This window comes from Lynx canadensis, chromosome Y (genome assembly GCF_007474595.2).
Source record: "Lynx canadensis isolate LIC74 chromosome Y, mLynCan4.pri.v2, whole genome shotgun sequence".
Lineage (NCBI taxonomy): Eukaryota > Metazoa > Chordata > Mammalia > Carnivora > Felidae > Lynx > Lynx canadensis.
The window spans coordinates 104,838-120,780 of NC_050200.1; the positions used below are offsets into that span (position 1 = coordinate 104,838).

Consider the following 15,943-nt stretch of genomic DNA (forward strand, 5'->3'; position numbering starts at 1 on the left):
GCGTGCTATGTCTCCCTCTCGCTCTCTGTCCCTCCCCTGCTAACGCTCTGTCTTTTTCTCTCTCATAAATAAATAAATGTTAAAACAACTTTTTAATAAAAACTAAAAAAAAATAAAGCCCTTGCCAATATTTTAAAGGTAACTATGGATAAAGCCCTATGTGGAATACTGCTCTCAAAGAGATGGAATAGTATGTCATTATTTAAACGGTATTTTGACATATTTCATTATATCCTCTTAACATATTAACTGTGATTAAAAAATAATTCTTTATGTTAAAAAGATCAACACAAGGGCTCACAGTGGCTCAGATGATTAAATCTCCAACTCTTGATTTCGGCTCTGATCATGATTTTACATTTCATGGCATCAAGGCCCACAGTGGGCTCTGCGTTAAAAGCCTGGAGCCTGCTTGGGATTCTCTCTCTCCCTCTATCTCTGCCTGTCCCACACTCAATTATGCACATATTCTCTCAGTCTCAAAATAAACATTAAAAAAAAAGAAACAATAACTTTTTTAAAAACAGGTATACAAAGCGGTGTCTGGTAGCTCAGTTGGTTAAGCATCCAACTGTGGTTCAGGTCATGATCTTGAGGTTTGTCAGTTCAAGCCCTGCATCCACCTGTGTGCTAAAAGCTCAGAGCCTGGAGACGGCTTCAGATTCTGTCTCTTTCTTTCTCTGCCCCTCCCCCACTCAAGCTCTGTCTCCCTTTCTAAATAAATGGTAAATAAAATTAAAAATACAAAATAAAAAGATATACATAGTGCATGTTATGCTGCAATTTTATTTTGTATCAAAAAGTAGTAAGAATATAATACAGAAAACAATTTTAGAAGTCAATGTTTATAGTAATATGCCTCTTTTACAGACACTATTAAGATATTCACAGTGCAAAGTAATAATTGTTAGCTCCAAATCCAAATGTATGTTAGTTTACTTATTCCATTTATTACATACCCAGTTTTTTCAATGCACAACACTAGAAAACAGAGACAGAAAAGATACAGATTCTTTCGGAGAACTCCTAGTGGACAAGAGGGACTAAGCTTGGACATAAAATTCTATCTTGCAAACAGCTCAAACTAGACTCTTTTATAACCCTCGGGGAGATTAGAAAAAAAGTATTTAAAAAAGAACTTATCCATTAATTGTTACACATGATCTATACAGATAATCAAATATTAAAGAAAAAACTAACCTAATAATAGCCTCACTCAGACATAAATATACTTCACAAAAGTTGTAAAAATTTTATGTTTTGGGGGATGCCTGCGTGGCTCAGTAGGTTAAGTGTCAAATTCTTGATTTCAGCTCAGGTCATGATCTCAGTTTGTGAGTTCAAGCCCAGCAATGGGCTCTGCACTGACAGTGCAGAGTCTGCTTGGGATTCACTCTCTTCCCCCTCTCCCTGCCCCAATCCTGCTCATGCTCTCAAAATCAACAAACAAATAACTCAAAAAATTTTTTGGTTATATATTTAAAAATAATAGATTATATAAAAACTAAAGTTAACATAAAAATGAAATTTGAATTAGACCTCATGACAAAGTTCCTCAAAATAAAGTACTCCTTGTGAATAAAGAATAAAGTCAAATTTATAATTAAAGCAAAATACGACAATTAAATTAAGTTTATAACTTTGAGAAAAGGAACCTGACAGACCTAATCTAATACTTTCATTCATGTGAAATAAATTGAGACCTCAAACTATTCTGATAACTTTTTTATCGGTCATCAGTGAGAATAAAATTAAACCCTATTAAATACATTAAAAAGTAGTGAAACAGGGGCGTCTGGGTGGCGCAGTCGGTTAAGCGTCCGACTTCAGCCAGGTCACGATCTCGCGGTCCGTGAGTTCGAGCCCCGCGTCGGGCTCTGGGCTGATGGCTCAGAGCCTGGAGCCTGTTTCCGATTCTGTGTCTCCCTCTCTCTCTGCCCCTCCCCCGTTCATGCTCTGTCTCTCTCTGTCCCAAAAATAAATAAACGTTGAAAAAAAAAATTTTTTTTTTAAAGTAGTGAAACAACAAAGGGAACACAATTTAAATACTGAATTAAAAAATAATACTCGTAATTAATACCTGATGTCTCTTGAAAATCCTTCAAAACTTCAAAAACTAGCAATAATGCAAGTACCATGAAGATAAGTAAAAAATAAAAACTGTGATAAGCGAAATAAAAATTTCTTACTAAAAGCACCAAATTTAGATTTTACCTCTCAAGAGTCTACTATAATGTATTTATAATAAAAACTCACTGAGCACATATTGTATAGTTTAACATTTAAGATTATAAATTAACTCTATGCATCACAACCCAAGTGTCCGGTCTCACCTCCCAAGAAAATACCAAGACTGGCCAGAATTAGGATCTGCCTCCAAAGACTTTTGGAGATACTGAATAGCATAGCTTTCCTTGGTGGCTTTGTCTCCCAGCAGATCCACATTATGATGCATCCATCCTGTAATTAAAAGATTATAAGCATTTACCCATGATTCAACTATTCTTCCAGTTTTTAGTATATCATGAACACAAATAAAATATCTTTTTTGTATATCCATTCATCCTGGATAAGACTTCTCCCAAATTTCAAACTATAAGGGACATAGCTACAGGAAAGTGTACTTAAAAAAACCAAAACCAAAACCAAACCAAACAAAAAAGCAATCAAAGCTACCAAGCCTCCTTAGGAACTGAGAGATATTTAAATGATTTGGGGCACTGCACTGAAACTTACTAGATTAGGAATATGGACTTTTCTAAATTTAATTCAAAATCAAAATCTAATTTATAATCAAAAATATGAAGATCATTAATTTAATTTTCCTTTGAAGGATAAAACAATCCAGTAAGCCAATTTTTATTAAGGAATAAATAAAAGCTTATCAAAGATAAAAGTGTTAAATAAATTTTAACAACCTTACCAACACTGGTTATTGTCATTAACATCCTAAATATAACAATGTTTGACCAAGAACAAAAACAACAAACTAAAACCCTCCAAAGCTGTAGACATTGAAAACAAAATGAAAAGGGGGTTCAAAGAGCATTAAAAACAGTTACAGACTGCTTGATGAATAAACAGGTATAGAATTACAGTTACAGAGACAATGGAAAAACTGGAACATAATAAAATATGTTAAACATTTAAGTTGACAGAAATCAGCATTTCAGTTTTAGTCAATTCAAGTGTATAAAATGAACTTTGCAAAAATATCGCCTAGGTAAAACTATGTTTAAGTGCTTCTGACACAAATAAAATAATGACAGTATGAAGGTATACATATTGTCAATAAACTGATTATAATTTGGAATCACTTGCTCCAAACCAAAAAAACAGTAAAAATAAATACAAACTCCACCCCAAATATCAAATACAGACATGACAGATAACTAACAATACGAACCATTAGGGAATATACCTTTCTATCCTCTATAAAATAACATTAACTTAGATTACCTTTGAACACTAGATTTTATTAAAAACATAAGATTATAAGAAATGCTGGGGAAAATATAGAATCTGTAATTTTTTTTTTTTAATTTTTTTCAACGTTTTTATTTATTTTTGGGACAGAGAGAGACAGAGCATGAACGGGGGAGGGGCAGAGAGAGAGGGAGACACAGAATCGGAAACAGGCTCCAGGCTCTGAGCCATCAGCCCAGAGCCTGACGCGGGGCTCGAACTCACGGACCGTGAGATCGTGACCTGGCTGAAGTCGGACGCCCAACCGACTGCGCCACCCAGGCGCCCCTATAGAATCTGTAATTTTTACGTGAGCTATTTCCATTAATTCATACTATGAAAGAGCTTGTGAAAGCAGGCTCAAAAACCACTCACTAGTTGTGTGGAAGATGTCGATATAATTAACTTTATAATGTGCTAATAATAATCATCACATGGAAGTACTCCCATTTTTTTCAAAAACTCAAGTACAAGAGAATTTAAAAGGACTAGCTGCACTGAAGCATTCTATTTAGTTGGACTGAGATGGATCATGTTAGATTCTGGGTTTCAATATATCAATTCTGGACATAAGAAAAAAAGGAATACAGTTATGCAGAAACATTTACAAAATAAAGTATGTATTTATTTTAAATAAAATCACAAAATAATGAACATCATCATTAATCTTTATATATAATTCTAAATATAAAGGGACTGCTAGGCCAAAGGGTGCCAACTGCTGCCACCAACCAACCCCAAATTTGGAATTACTGCAATCTATAACAGATTTATAAACAAATTTATAAATAATAAATCTATTACAATAGATTTATAAATAAATGTATAAATAAATTTTTATATACCTAACTGTTGTAAAACAATTGCTTTTACTTGTGCTGGTAGGTTTTCTGTCTGCAACAGTTGTTCATAGGCTTCCTTTGCAGAATGGTATTTCCTCTAAAGTAGAAAACAAGATGTTGAGAAGAATAAAATGATAAATCTTTAATAAACAAAAATAAGGATTTTAATAAGGAACTGATGACACAATTTAATTAACTATTCAAGTAATGAAAGAGTATGAACACTAAAATGCATGCTGTAAAGAATTACTGCATGAAGATTTAGATAATATAAAGTTTCTATAATGAAAAAATAACTGTATGTAAAAAGCGCTAATTTATTAACGGAGTATTTCTTTAACCCTGGACAGCTATGTTGTAAAATAACTAACAGCTAATAAAAGTAATCTTGAACATTACAGAGTGTCAACAAAATATGTTTTAAAAAATCTGCTATATTTCAAAAGTTACAAATAGAATAAATTCAACCTTGTATATAACAAAACAACATTCACAAAGCTTTAAGAGTATTCTACTAGCAAATGTATTATTAGATGGAAAGAATTTCAAAGATACAGACAACTTAGGAGGCAAAAACATTAAGTGCTACTATCTTTTACAAAGTCTAAGAGAAAAAGTTAACATTTTAATCTTACAATATTGTTTCTTATAGGAAATACTCTTAAAAACTCTTATTAAGATATGTTTTAAAAAACATAATTATTTCCCAGTTTTGATCTAAACAAAGTTCATGATATTCAAGGTACATGCAAATTCCTAAATGAGTCCATGGTCCACAGTTGTCCCTCAAAAAATACTAGTCAGACTAAATTATTAATGCCTCCAAACAACAGAATAACTTTTTAAAAAGACAAAACTTCCAAGCATTATCTTTTTAATGTACTTGAAAAAGCAATTACTTAAGTCATTTTTTATGTATAACAACAGGATGAAAATGTCATTTCAAGGTTGTTTGTATTTAAATGAGCAGCACAACATGAATAATTCAAATAAATGTATACACCGTAACTAGTAAATTTGAGTTTCTTCTCTAACGAAAGGTAACCAAAACCTCAGGAGAGAAAAAAACCCTCAGTTTTTATTTCTGTCATATATGCACATACAGATATATAAGCACACCAAATTTAAAAATACACACCACAAAGATGTCCATACATACATACAAAGATACACACTTCCTCAAGCATACACACAAATTCAGCAAAGTTAGATAGAAAATTAATAATCAAATTGTATTTTATACTCTAGTAAAACACAGCAAAGATGAATTTTAGAAAATTTAACTTAAAACAGCACTAAATAGAAAAATATATTTAGAATAAATTTACCAAGAATGTAAAAGACTTGTATAAAACACCACATTGGTGTCAATGGACACTATCTATAAAGAGGTCAATAGCTGTTTCCCTATCTTAGTATATCCTATAGTAGAGCTCTACTCCTAACTGTTAAAGGAATCTTCATCCTGTTTTTCATAGCATCGGCAACATTTTTGACATCTGATCAAGAGTACCAGGGTTCCAATTTCTCTAGTTCCTTGGCAACACTTGCTATCTTTTGTTTCCTGATAACAGCTGTCTAGAGAGGTTTAAGTGATATCTTACTGTGGTTCTGATTTAAATTTCCCTCATGATTTGTGACATTAAGCATTGTTTTATAAACCTGCTGGCCATTTACATGTCTTCCTCAGAGCAATTTCTCTTCAAACCCTTAAGCCATTTTGAAATTGAATTATTAGATTTTTTGCTATTGAGTTAAAGGAGTTCTTTATATATATATTTGCAAGATTAATCCCTTATTAGATTAGATTAATGAATGGTTTGCAAATATTTTCTTCCATTATGTAAGCTGTATTTTCACTGTGTGGGTTGTTTCTTTTGCTGTTTAGAAGTCTTTTAACTCGATGTGGTCCTAACTGTTGATTTTTTTTGGGGGGGTGGGGGTGGTTTCCTGTGCTTTTGGTGTCATATGCATGAAATCACTGGCAAGACCAGTATCATGATGCTATTCCTTTATTCTTTAAGGGTTCTACAAATTCAGTTCTTCCATTTAAGTCTTTAATCCCCCTTTTGTTGACTTCTGTGTAAAGGATATGGGTTCAATTTCATTCTTCTACATACGGATATTCAGTTTTCCTAACACCAACTGTTGAAGACTCCTCTCTTTGTTGTGTATTCTGGGCACTCATTAAACACCCATTGACCATATCCACATAGATTTGTCTCTAAGCTCTCTATCCCATTCCAACAGTCTAACTATGTTTGTCTTTACACTGATACACATTGTTTTCAGTAATTTAGCTTGTATCTGATCAGGAACTGTGATACTTCAGCTCTACTCTTCTTTCTCAAGAATGGGCTTTTTTGTGATCTTTAGAAGTTCCACTAGAATTAGAAAGTCATTCTTCTGAGGCACCTGCGTGGCTCAGTCGATTAAGTGTCCCACGTTGGCTCATGTCATGATCTCACGGTTGTGAGTCTAAGCCCCTCATCAGGCTCTGCACTGACTGTGGAGCCTGCTTAAGATTTTCTCTCTCCCTCTCTGCCCCTCCCTTGGTTGTGCTTTCCTACCCAAAAATAAATAAACACTTAAAAATTAATTTAAAAAAAGAATCATTCTTTCTATACCTGTAAAAAAAATTCTATTGGGATTTTTACAAAAATTGCAAGGAATCAGTAGGCCAATCTGGAATTTCTAATTAAAAAAACCCACCAGAATTCTCTGGGGCGCCTGGGTGGCTTAGTCAGTTGAGCAGCCGACTTCGGCTCAGGTCATGATCTCAAAGTCTGTGAGTTCGAGTCCCGCGTTGGGCTCTGTGCTGGCAGCTCAGAGCCTGGAGCCTGTTTCAGATTCTGTGTGTCTCTCTCTCTGACCCTCCCCCATTCATGCTCTATCTCTGTCTCAAAAATAAATAGTTTCAAAAAATAAAAAACAAAAACAAAAACACCAGAAGGGACTGAGAATATATGCAGAGAAACCGGACTTTATTTACAAAATTAAGGGGCTCCTGGATGACTCAGTTAAGCATCTGACTTCAGCTCACGTCATGATCTCATGGCTCCCGAGTTTGAGCCCTGTATCAGGCTCTGTGCTGACAGATCGGAGCCTGGAGCCTGCTTTGGATTCTGTGTCTGCCTCTCCTTCGAACCCACCCTGCTCATGCCTACTGTCTGTTTCTCTTTCTCTCTCTTTCTCTCTCTCTCTTTCCCTCTCTCTCTTTCTCTCTCTCTCTCTCCCTCTCCCTCTCTCTCAAAAATAAATAATAAACATTAAAAATTTTTTTAAAAGACCAAAACTTTTGTACATGAAAAGACACTATTGAAGACAATTAAAATCCACAGAAGAAACTGAAAACACAAAGAATGGGAAAAAATATTTGCAAATGATATCTCATAGGTAATATTCCGTAGACATAAAAAAACTCCTAACAAGTCAATAACAATATCAAACAACCCACTGACAAATGATCAGAGGACCTGAATAAATATTTCACCAACAAGGTATGCACATGTCCAATAAGCACATGGAAAAAAAAAAACCATCAAAACCACTAGTTAACAGGGAAATGCACATCAGTATCATAATAAAATACAATTTCACAACCATTATGAAGGGCAAAAATATAGAAAATAACCAGCACTGGCAAGATGTGGAGAAATGTGAACCCTGTGTATTGTATGTTTTGTGTGTAGACAATGGTGCAGTCACTGTGGCTCCTCAAAAAGATTGAACATAAATTTACCGTTAAGACCCAGCAATTCTTATAGGTATATACACCTGAACATTGAAAACAGGGTCTCATATATTTGTACACAAATCTTTATAGCAGCCTTACTATTCACAATTGCTACTAGATAGAAATAACCTAAATGTCCACCCACAGAAGAATGAAAACAAAATATATTATTCAGTCATAAATAGTAATGAAGTTCTGATACATGCTACAACATGGATGAATCTTGAGGGTAATGTTAATTGAAACAAGTAAAACACAAAAGGACAAATACTGCATGACTCCATAGAAGGTATCTAGAATCCATATTCAAAGATATAAAGGTAGAATAAAGGGTCAAAGAATAAACTTAAAAGGAATACATGAGCATCTCTACGAGCAGGAGACGAATTTAAAAATTCAGTACTTTTAAACAAAATTCAAAACTGTTTCACAATATTCTGTACCTTTTCATGATAAAAACCATTTAAAAAATTAGAAATATATGGGAACTACTTTAAAACTGATAAAGGGTAGCAGCACTCTCAAAAATAGCCAAATTATGGAAAGAGCCTAAATATCCACCAACTCATGAATGGATAAAGAAATTGTGGTTTATATACACAATGGAGTATTACATGGCAATGAGAAAGAATGAAATATGGCCCTTTGTAGCAACGTGGATGGAACTGGAGAGTGTGATGCTAAGTGAAATAAGCCATACAGAGAAAGACAGATACCATATGTTTTCACTCTTATGTGGATCCTGAGAAACTTAACAGAAACCCATGGGGGAGGGGAAGGAAAAAAAAGAAAAAGAGGTTAGAGTGGGAGAGAGCCATAAGAGACTCTTAAAAACTGAGAACAAACTGAGTGTTGATGGGGGTGGGAGGGAGGAGAGGGCAGGTGATGGGCCTTGAAGAGGGCATCTTTTGGGATGAGCACTGGGTGTGGTATGGAAACCAATTTGACAATAAATTTCATATATTGAAAAAAAATAAAAATAAAAAATAAAACTGATAAAGGGCATTTATGAGAAGCCAAAGTGATAATAGCAACTTCATTAATATTGGCAACTATGATGTCCTTCACAGGGTGAACGTACAACTGTAATACATCCACACAATGAAATATTACTCATTGCTAAATATAAATGAGTTATCCAGTCATGAAATCATGAAGGAAAGTTAAATGCACATTACTCAAGGAAAGAAGCCAATTGGAAAGGAAACACTATGAAATACTACAGTTACATAATTAAAACTATGGAATAGAAACACATGCCAATTACTATAAATGGGTCAAGAAAAAAACAATATTATCTTTATTTGGAGATTTGACAGAGTATGCATTTAAGAACTTTAAAAACTACTAAAAAATTCAATGAGTGTGCCTACAAGACCAATAACCACTTAAAAATACCAAAAGAAAAGGACTAGATGACAATGCCATTAATAGTAAATACATTTAACAAAATGGGCATTGGAGGTCAGCACTGTCTCCATTCTGCCTTTCTTTTGATTTTTCATGTTTCAAACTTATAGTTTATCAGTGCTTCCAGTTGCTGACATCTAACTGGAATATGGCTACACACACTCACCCACACAAACTTAAATATACTCTATTGTGAAAGAGCTCAAAAGTCATCAGATGAATAGATAAAGAAGATGTGAAGATGTGGTGTGTATTGTGTATGTGTATATATTGTATATATATACATACAAATATATATATTGTATATATATACATACATATATGTGTGTGCATATATATTACACACACACACACACACACACACACACACACACACACACACACACAATGGAGTATTACTCAGCAATCAAAAAGAATGAAAGCTTGCCATCTGAAACAACATGGATAGAACTAGAGGATATTATGCTAAACAAAAGTAATCAGTCAGAGAAAGTCAGGTATAGGACTTCACTCATGTGAAACTGAAGACACAAAACAGATGAACATAAGGAAAGGGAAGCAAAAATAATATAAAAACAGGAAGAGGGACAAAACATAAGAGACTCTTAAATAGAGAGGACAAACAGGATTGCTGGAGGGGCTATAAGGGGCATTAAGGAAGACCCTTGACAGGATGAGCACTGAGTGTTATACATGGGGGATGAATCACTGGAATTGACTCCTGAAAACATTGCACTATATGCTAACTGATTTGGATGTAAATTAAAAATTAAATTAAAATACATATACATGTACACACACACACACACACACACACACACACACACACACACACACACACACACCATTCTCTTATGTTTATTCTCCCTATGTTTATTCAAGCATATTTCAAATAGGTCATGCTCAGAGAAGCCTTAACTAATCATAGTACACAATTTAGTAAAAGATATAGTCTAATTTTAAAAGATTCAAATGGTAAAATTCTGTAACTTTACTGATTACTCAGGATTAAAATTCATGTGCTTCATCTTTGAAAACTGCAATGAAATAAATATAACTTTAATATCCTAATATGCACAAATGATTATAAGAGACTTTCCATATATCAAAGGATTAAAAAATGTGTTTTCAAAAGCCAATGCACGGGGTGGCTCAGTTGGCTGAGAGTCCAGCTTCCCCCTAGGTCATGATATTGTCATTCCTGAGTTTGAGCCCCATGTCACACTCCATGCTGACGGCTCAGAGCCTGGAGCGTGCTTCAGATTCTATGTCTCCCTGTCTCTCTCTCTCTCTCTGCCCCTCCCCTACTCATTCTCTCTCCATCTTTCTCAAAAATAAACATTAAAAAGAAAAACTAAGCCGATGAAGAAAAACTATTTACACCAAAGGTTCAGGTGAGAAGTAAACATTTTCATCTATGACACTCATATAAGATGGCTGCCTATTCTCAACATACATCTTACCAAACGAAAGAAATGTGAGATTAGCAGTATATTCTACCTCTGAAGGTGATTCAACTCTGATTCAGTAAATATTGAAACTTGCGGTATGTGTATGTGGTGGGGTCAGGAAGAGGTAGAGTATGAGATAAAGAGACCTGATGCTAATTTTCTTAAAATCCGTTATACCATGATTGCTACTCCACAAGCTGGGTAAAAATATCTTAAAGTATCTTACTACATCCATTTTATAATATGAATAATCAAAGATGCCAGCAGCTTTCCTGTTTTGAGAATAATTCTGCATAATCCCTGTCTTCATTCCATTATTTTATACTTGGCCTAAAAACAAAAGGTAAGACTACATAATTTTACTCTATGAAGCGTTTTATTTTCTCCTTCCTGAAAAGCTATTATATGTGCACTGTATCTCACAACTGAAATGCAATCACTATTATTCCACTGCTCATATTCTGGATATAGTCCTCATTTTTTCAGGCTCCTCCCAACGTCCTGATATTCTACCACAGACTGTAAACTTGTATGTTCTCCAACCACCAAACAAAATCTGACACACACAAAATATTCTAAAATTAGACTGAAACAGATTAAAATACCCACCTTGAAGTAATGGTAATAACATCAGTGTGACTATAGGGTGTATTACAAATAATAAGACCTTTAAAAGGTATTTCAATATTATAGAAAAACAGAGGAAACTATTCTAAGAAAATAGTTACAATTATCCACAAGTATTTTGAAAAGTAAATTAGGTATTAATATCAGAATGGCATTCTTAAGTATAGTCATTTCACAGCATGCAAATGATTGAAGTTTAGACGCAAATCATATTAAAGGACAGTTTCTAGTATACAGCAAGCAGAGTGTTTGGGGAAATTTATTAAATTATAGTGAGTTGAAGGTAGTAACAAACACTATACACATATTGAATACAAACCTCAAATACCTTCATTTCTCTTGTATTATTTTTTCACTGAGCAAAATTGCAAACACAGGTAATAAGTATAAATACATATATATAAAATATATGCAGGAGTATATACTCAGAACTCGACTAACATTTCATTTAAAGCATGGTTTATAGAATTCACTTCACTTAAAGCATGAAGAAGATTGTTATTAGATCTGGTTCCTTTTTTAAATATGGTAAAACACTTACCTGGGTTTCATACAAGTGGGCAATATGAAATTGAACTACAAAGGATCATGGAAAAGAATTAATTATAATACAGTTGACTTCAGGTAATAAACAAAAATATAGAAAATTATCAAATACAAGGAAATGCTAAAACTTAAAGATTAGAAATCTGATTTAGATTATCTTTTGTGTTTACTTTAACAACACGCAAATTAATCTGCTAAAAATCATAAGAATGTCAAGAAAATATTATTTAGTCATTATTAAAACTCCAGAAAAACTTTTACATTATGAACATGAAAACTCAACAATAAATACTACATGAAGCTCAAATCAATAGTAAGTAAATTTAAGATTTTAAATATATATATCATCCATGCAATATTCTCAAATTTGTACCTTAAAAACAGTCATTTAATTAAGACCTGTTTTCCAAAATATACAAGTTACTCTTTAACAGAAAGTCTCATTAACAATTTTTCCTTTTAAGTATTGGTCAGGGCAGTATTAGCAAAACAGGGGGAAAATATTAAAAATAGGGGAAATGAGTTCTTTTCAGTTTTTCAGAATTAGGTAGTTTTTATTTAAAGAAGAAAAAAAGTCAAATCATCTAAAAAGCAAGGTTAGAAAATAAAAATAGCTGAAAAATCAAAAAAGGTAGAACACCATTTTTGCTTCCCTTTATTAGAGTTCTTCCAGTTGCCTAATTCCCACTCACCAGAGCATTATTTAATGGGTCATGAATCAATAAAACAAAACTATAAAAATTACATACAAAATTTAGATTTTTGTATTCATGGTTTTTATTTTTCTGATGGAAAAGGTCTTTTTTTTGTTGTTTAGATTCTAAGCAGGATAGTCTTTCAAAGTTATATACAAAATATTTATGTATGTGAATTTTAAGAAAAGTCTCACAGATGACATTTGCCTTAGGAAAAAAAGTACTAAGACTTCTCTTTTTCTCTCCTTTCCTTCTGCTTCCCTACCTTTTCTCTCATGGAATAGGAAAAAGGTAAAATTCTTTCTAGGAAGCATTAAAAAATCAAACATTCTTACAGTTGGCTTTAAAGATTATGTTTCAGTTAGTTTTGAAGGTATGGAAAATTCTCAGTTAATAAGTCCCCAGCTATCTAGTAAAATCTCTATATCCTTATTGGAGAACATTCCATAAGAGAGAACTAAAATCAAACAACATTTTGGTACAAAGTTACTGCTCTACATGTGAGGTTACATATTACATCTTAATCACCATCCAGGTAGAATAAAAACATCTTCCTTAGAGAAGATAAAAATACTATTGCCAAGATAACAACAGAACAAAATAAAGAAAAAAATCTAATGACAATAACAAACCATGTCTATTTTATAAGTTATATTATTCTGTAAAGAGATCTTTTGTTTTATAGATTTACTTATAGGCTAAGGCATTTCACAGGGGAAGATATTTTATAAGCTAAAATCTTTATTTTATATATTCAGAGATTTTTTTCCTCTTTGACGACCTTTCCTAAGGTAGCTCTCCTTACAATGCCATGTCCAGTTACCACTAATCACATCTCACTGCATTATTGGACGGAACCAGGATTAAGAGTAAAAAATAAGGTAAAGACATGGAAAATCTATTTCTCAATTTCCCAATCTTCATTCTATCTAATAAAAGGTAAGGGAAGAAAAGTTCAAGCTAACTTGTACCCTACCTAATACCATCTAAACTTTTCCCAGATTTTAGTCTCAGATCCTATGTCTCTGCCTCACAATTGCACAAGGTACAGCATTATCTTCTACAAGATATTTCATTCTTAAATGTTCTTTGAAGGAGGAACATAAACAGAAATTGCAAATGCTCCTGGCATTTTTCAATTATACAGACTAAAATTTGGACAAGTGTCAAATGGTCTTGAAATTTAAACTCAAATTTCTGGAATACTAGAAGAACTACATCTCAAAGAACAATCTATATGAAACTTCTGTATCCCCTAATTCTTTTTGAAATACTAATTGTACACATCCATTCACTATTTCTAAAACCAATATGTAGTATGTACCTATTCAAAGAAACTATACATTTCTGATTTAAAATAGAGTATTTGTTTTCTTTTTTAACTTTCCTTTGAATACTTAAGACATTCCCAATTTTACAGGCACAAGTAACAGTGTCAAATAGTCGTAGTCTGTGGAGTATTCAAACCCTCAAAAATATTAAAAGGAAGAGAAATCATTTTTCCATTTAAATAATGCAACATGACCACTACTAATGATCCCTAGAACAACACCAGCAATCACCATATAACACTATTTGTTCAACAAGAACCACCTCCCTAAATCACCTGTCTCAATGTCTTTGACACAGGCTTGTGCTCCTCCATTTTATTCTCAGTAACCCACAGAAACAAAAATATAGATTTGAAAAAGTATTTAGGGTCATAATTTGAAAGTTCCTATGAATATCAGATTCCTAAAAAAGACAAAAGAATTACTGTACTTACAAATACTTACTTTCAACACTGGACAAAGTACAGGGATTACAGTCAATCAAAGCTAACTGAAAATGCTGTGAGAGGAAGGCAAAAAATATTAATGGACTATACTTAGAATTGCATAATATAAATTTTTATAGTTTGGGCATTTTAAGGTTTTTTAACATATAGTAATTAGAAGATGTTACAAACCTAAAACATAACAGCCAACCAAAAAGAAAAAATTACTGTCATTCAAAACCTGTTATGAAAAGGCAAGTGTTATCAAGTTATTTATTCCCAACAGATAGTTAAAAATGAAAAATGTGTGGGCAAAAAAAGAACTTGATCTTACATATTCTGTGTCAGTCTTTATTAGATGAAAAAAAAAACTATTTCAGTATTCAAGTAAAAAAACTGTTACAGACATGCTTAAATAAAAATGTGGGTTTTTTTTTTAATGTTTTATTCATTTTTTTTTTAATTTTTTTTTTCAATGTTTATTTATTTTTGGGACAGAGAGAGACAGAGCATGAACGGGGGAGGGGCAGAGAGAGGGAGACACAGAATCGGAAACAGGCTCCAGGCTCTGAGCCATCAGCCCAGAGCCTGACGCGGGGCTCGAACTCACGGACCGTGAGATCGTGACCTGGCTGAAGTCGGACGCTTAACCGACTGCGCCACCCAGGCGCCCCTGTTTTATTCATTTTTGAAAGAGACAGCAGGGAAAGGGGCAGACAGGGAGACTAAGGAATCTGAAGTGGGCTCTATGCAGTTACAGCAGCAAGCCCTCTATGGAGCTCAAACTCAAGAGCTGTGAGATCATGACCTGAGTAGCATTCAGATGCTTAACCTTCTGAGCCACCCAGGTGTTCCTATATATAAAACATGTTTTTCAATTCATTATATAAAAAACTGAAAACTCCAATGGTATTAACAACATAAAAGATTTTAAAATATTACTTCAAAACAAAACTTGAGGGCACCTGCATGGCTCAGTCAGTTAAGTATTCAACTCTTGATTTCAGCTCATGTCACACTCTCATGGTGATAAAACCATGCCCTGTAAGTCAAGCTCTGCTCTGAGTGTGAAGCCAGCTTGAGATTCTCTCTCTCTTTCTGCCCCACCTACCCTCTCTCTTAAAAAGAAAAAAACTAATTAAAAAAATATAAAAATGAAACAAAATTTAGAAACCAGAAAATTCTGAGAATTATCTTGAAAAACAAAATACACCTGCCTTTATTGATTATTCAGTATCACTGTATTTCAACAGATTATAAGAGTAACACAACATAGATTTAACAACCCATGTTGAAATTAATCTGTGAATTATACTACTAACCTTTTAAACACCATGTAAATTGTGTGTAAATATGTATAATCATTCATTATACATTAAAAATGTAACATGACATACAGCTCTATTTCTCATTAT

The 15,943-nt window shown here is 33.3% G+C and overlaps 1 protein-coding gene across 9 annotated transcripts in view; it reads right to left on the reverse strand.

Annotated features, from left to right (window-relative positions):
* The window catches only part of LOC115508053 (lysine-specific demethylase 6A-like), a 175,309-nt gene that overhangs the window by 66,756 nt on the left and 92,610 nt on the right, over positions 1–15,943 (reverse strand). For 7 of the 9 annotated variants that reach the window (XM_030306458.1, XM_030306461.2, XM_030306457.1 and 4 more), the window contains 4 exons: positions 14,548–14,602; positions 12,073–12,107; positions 4,311–4,404; positions 2,334–2,460 (listed from right to left, as the gene is read on the reverse strand). In XM_030306458.1, coding sequence (XP_030162318.1) covers positions 2,334–2,460; positions 4,311–4,404; positions 12,073–12,107; positions 14,548–14,602 — 311 coding nt within the window. The remainder of the gene's footprint in view (positions 1–2,333; positions 2,461–4,310; positions 4,405–12,072; positions 12,108–14,547; positions 14,603–15,943) is intronic. The other 2 variants (XM_032592296.2, XM_036064360.1) reach the window with 1 other exon arrangement.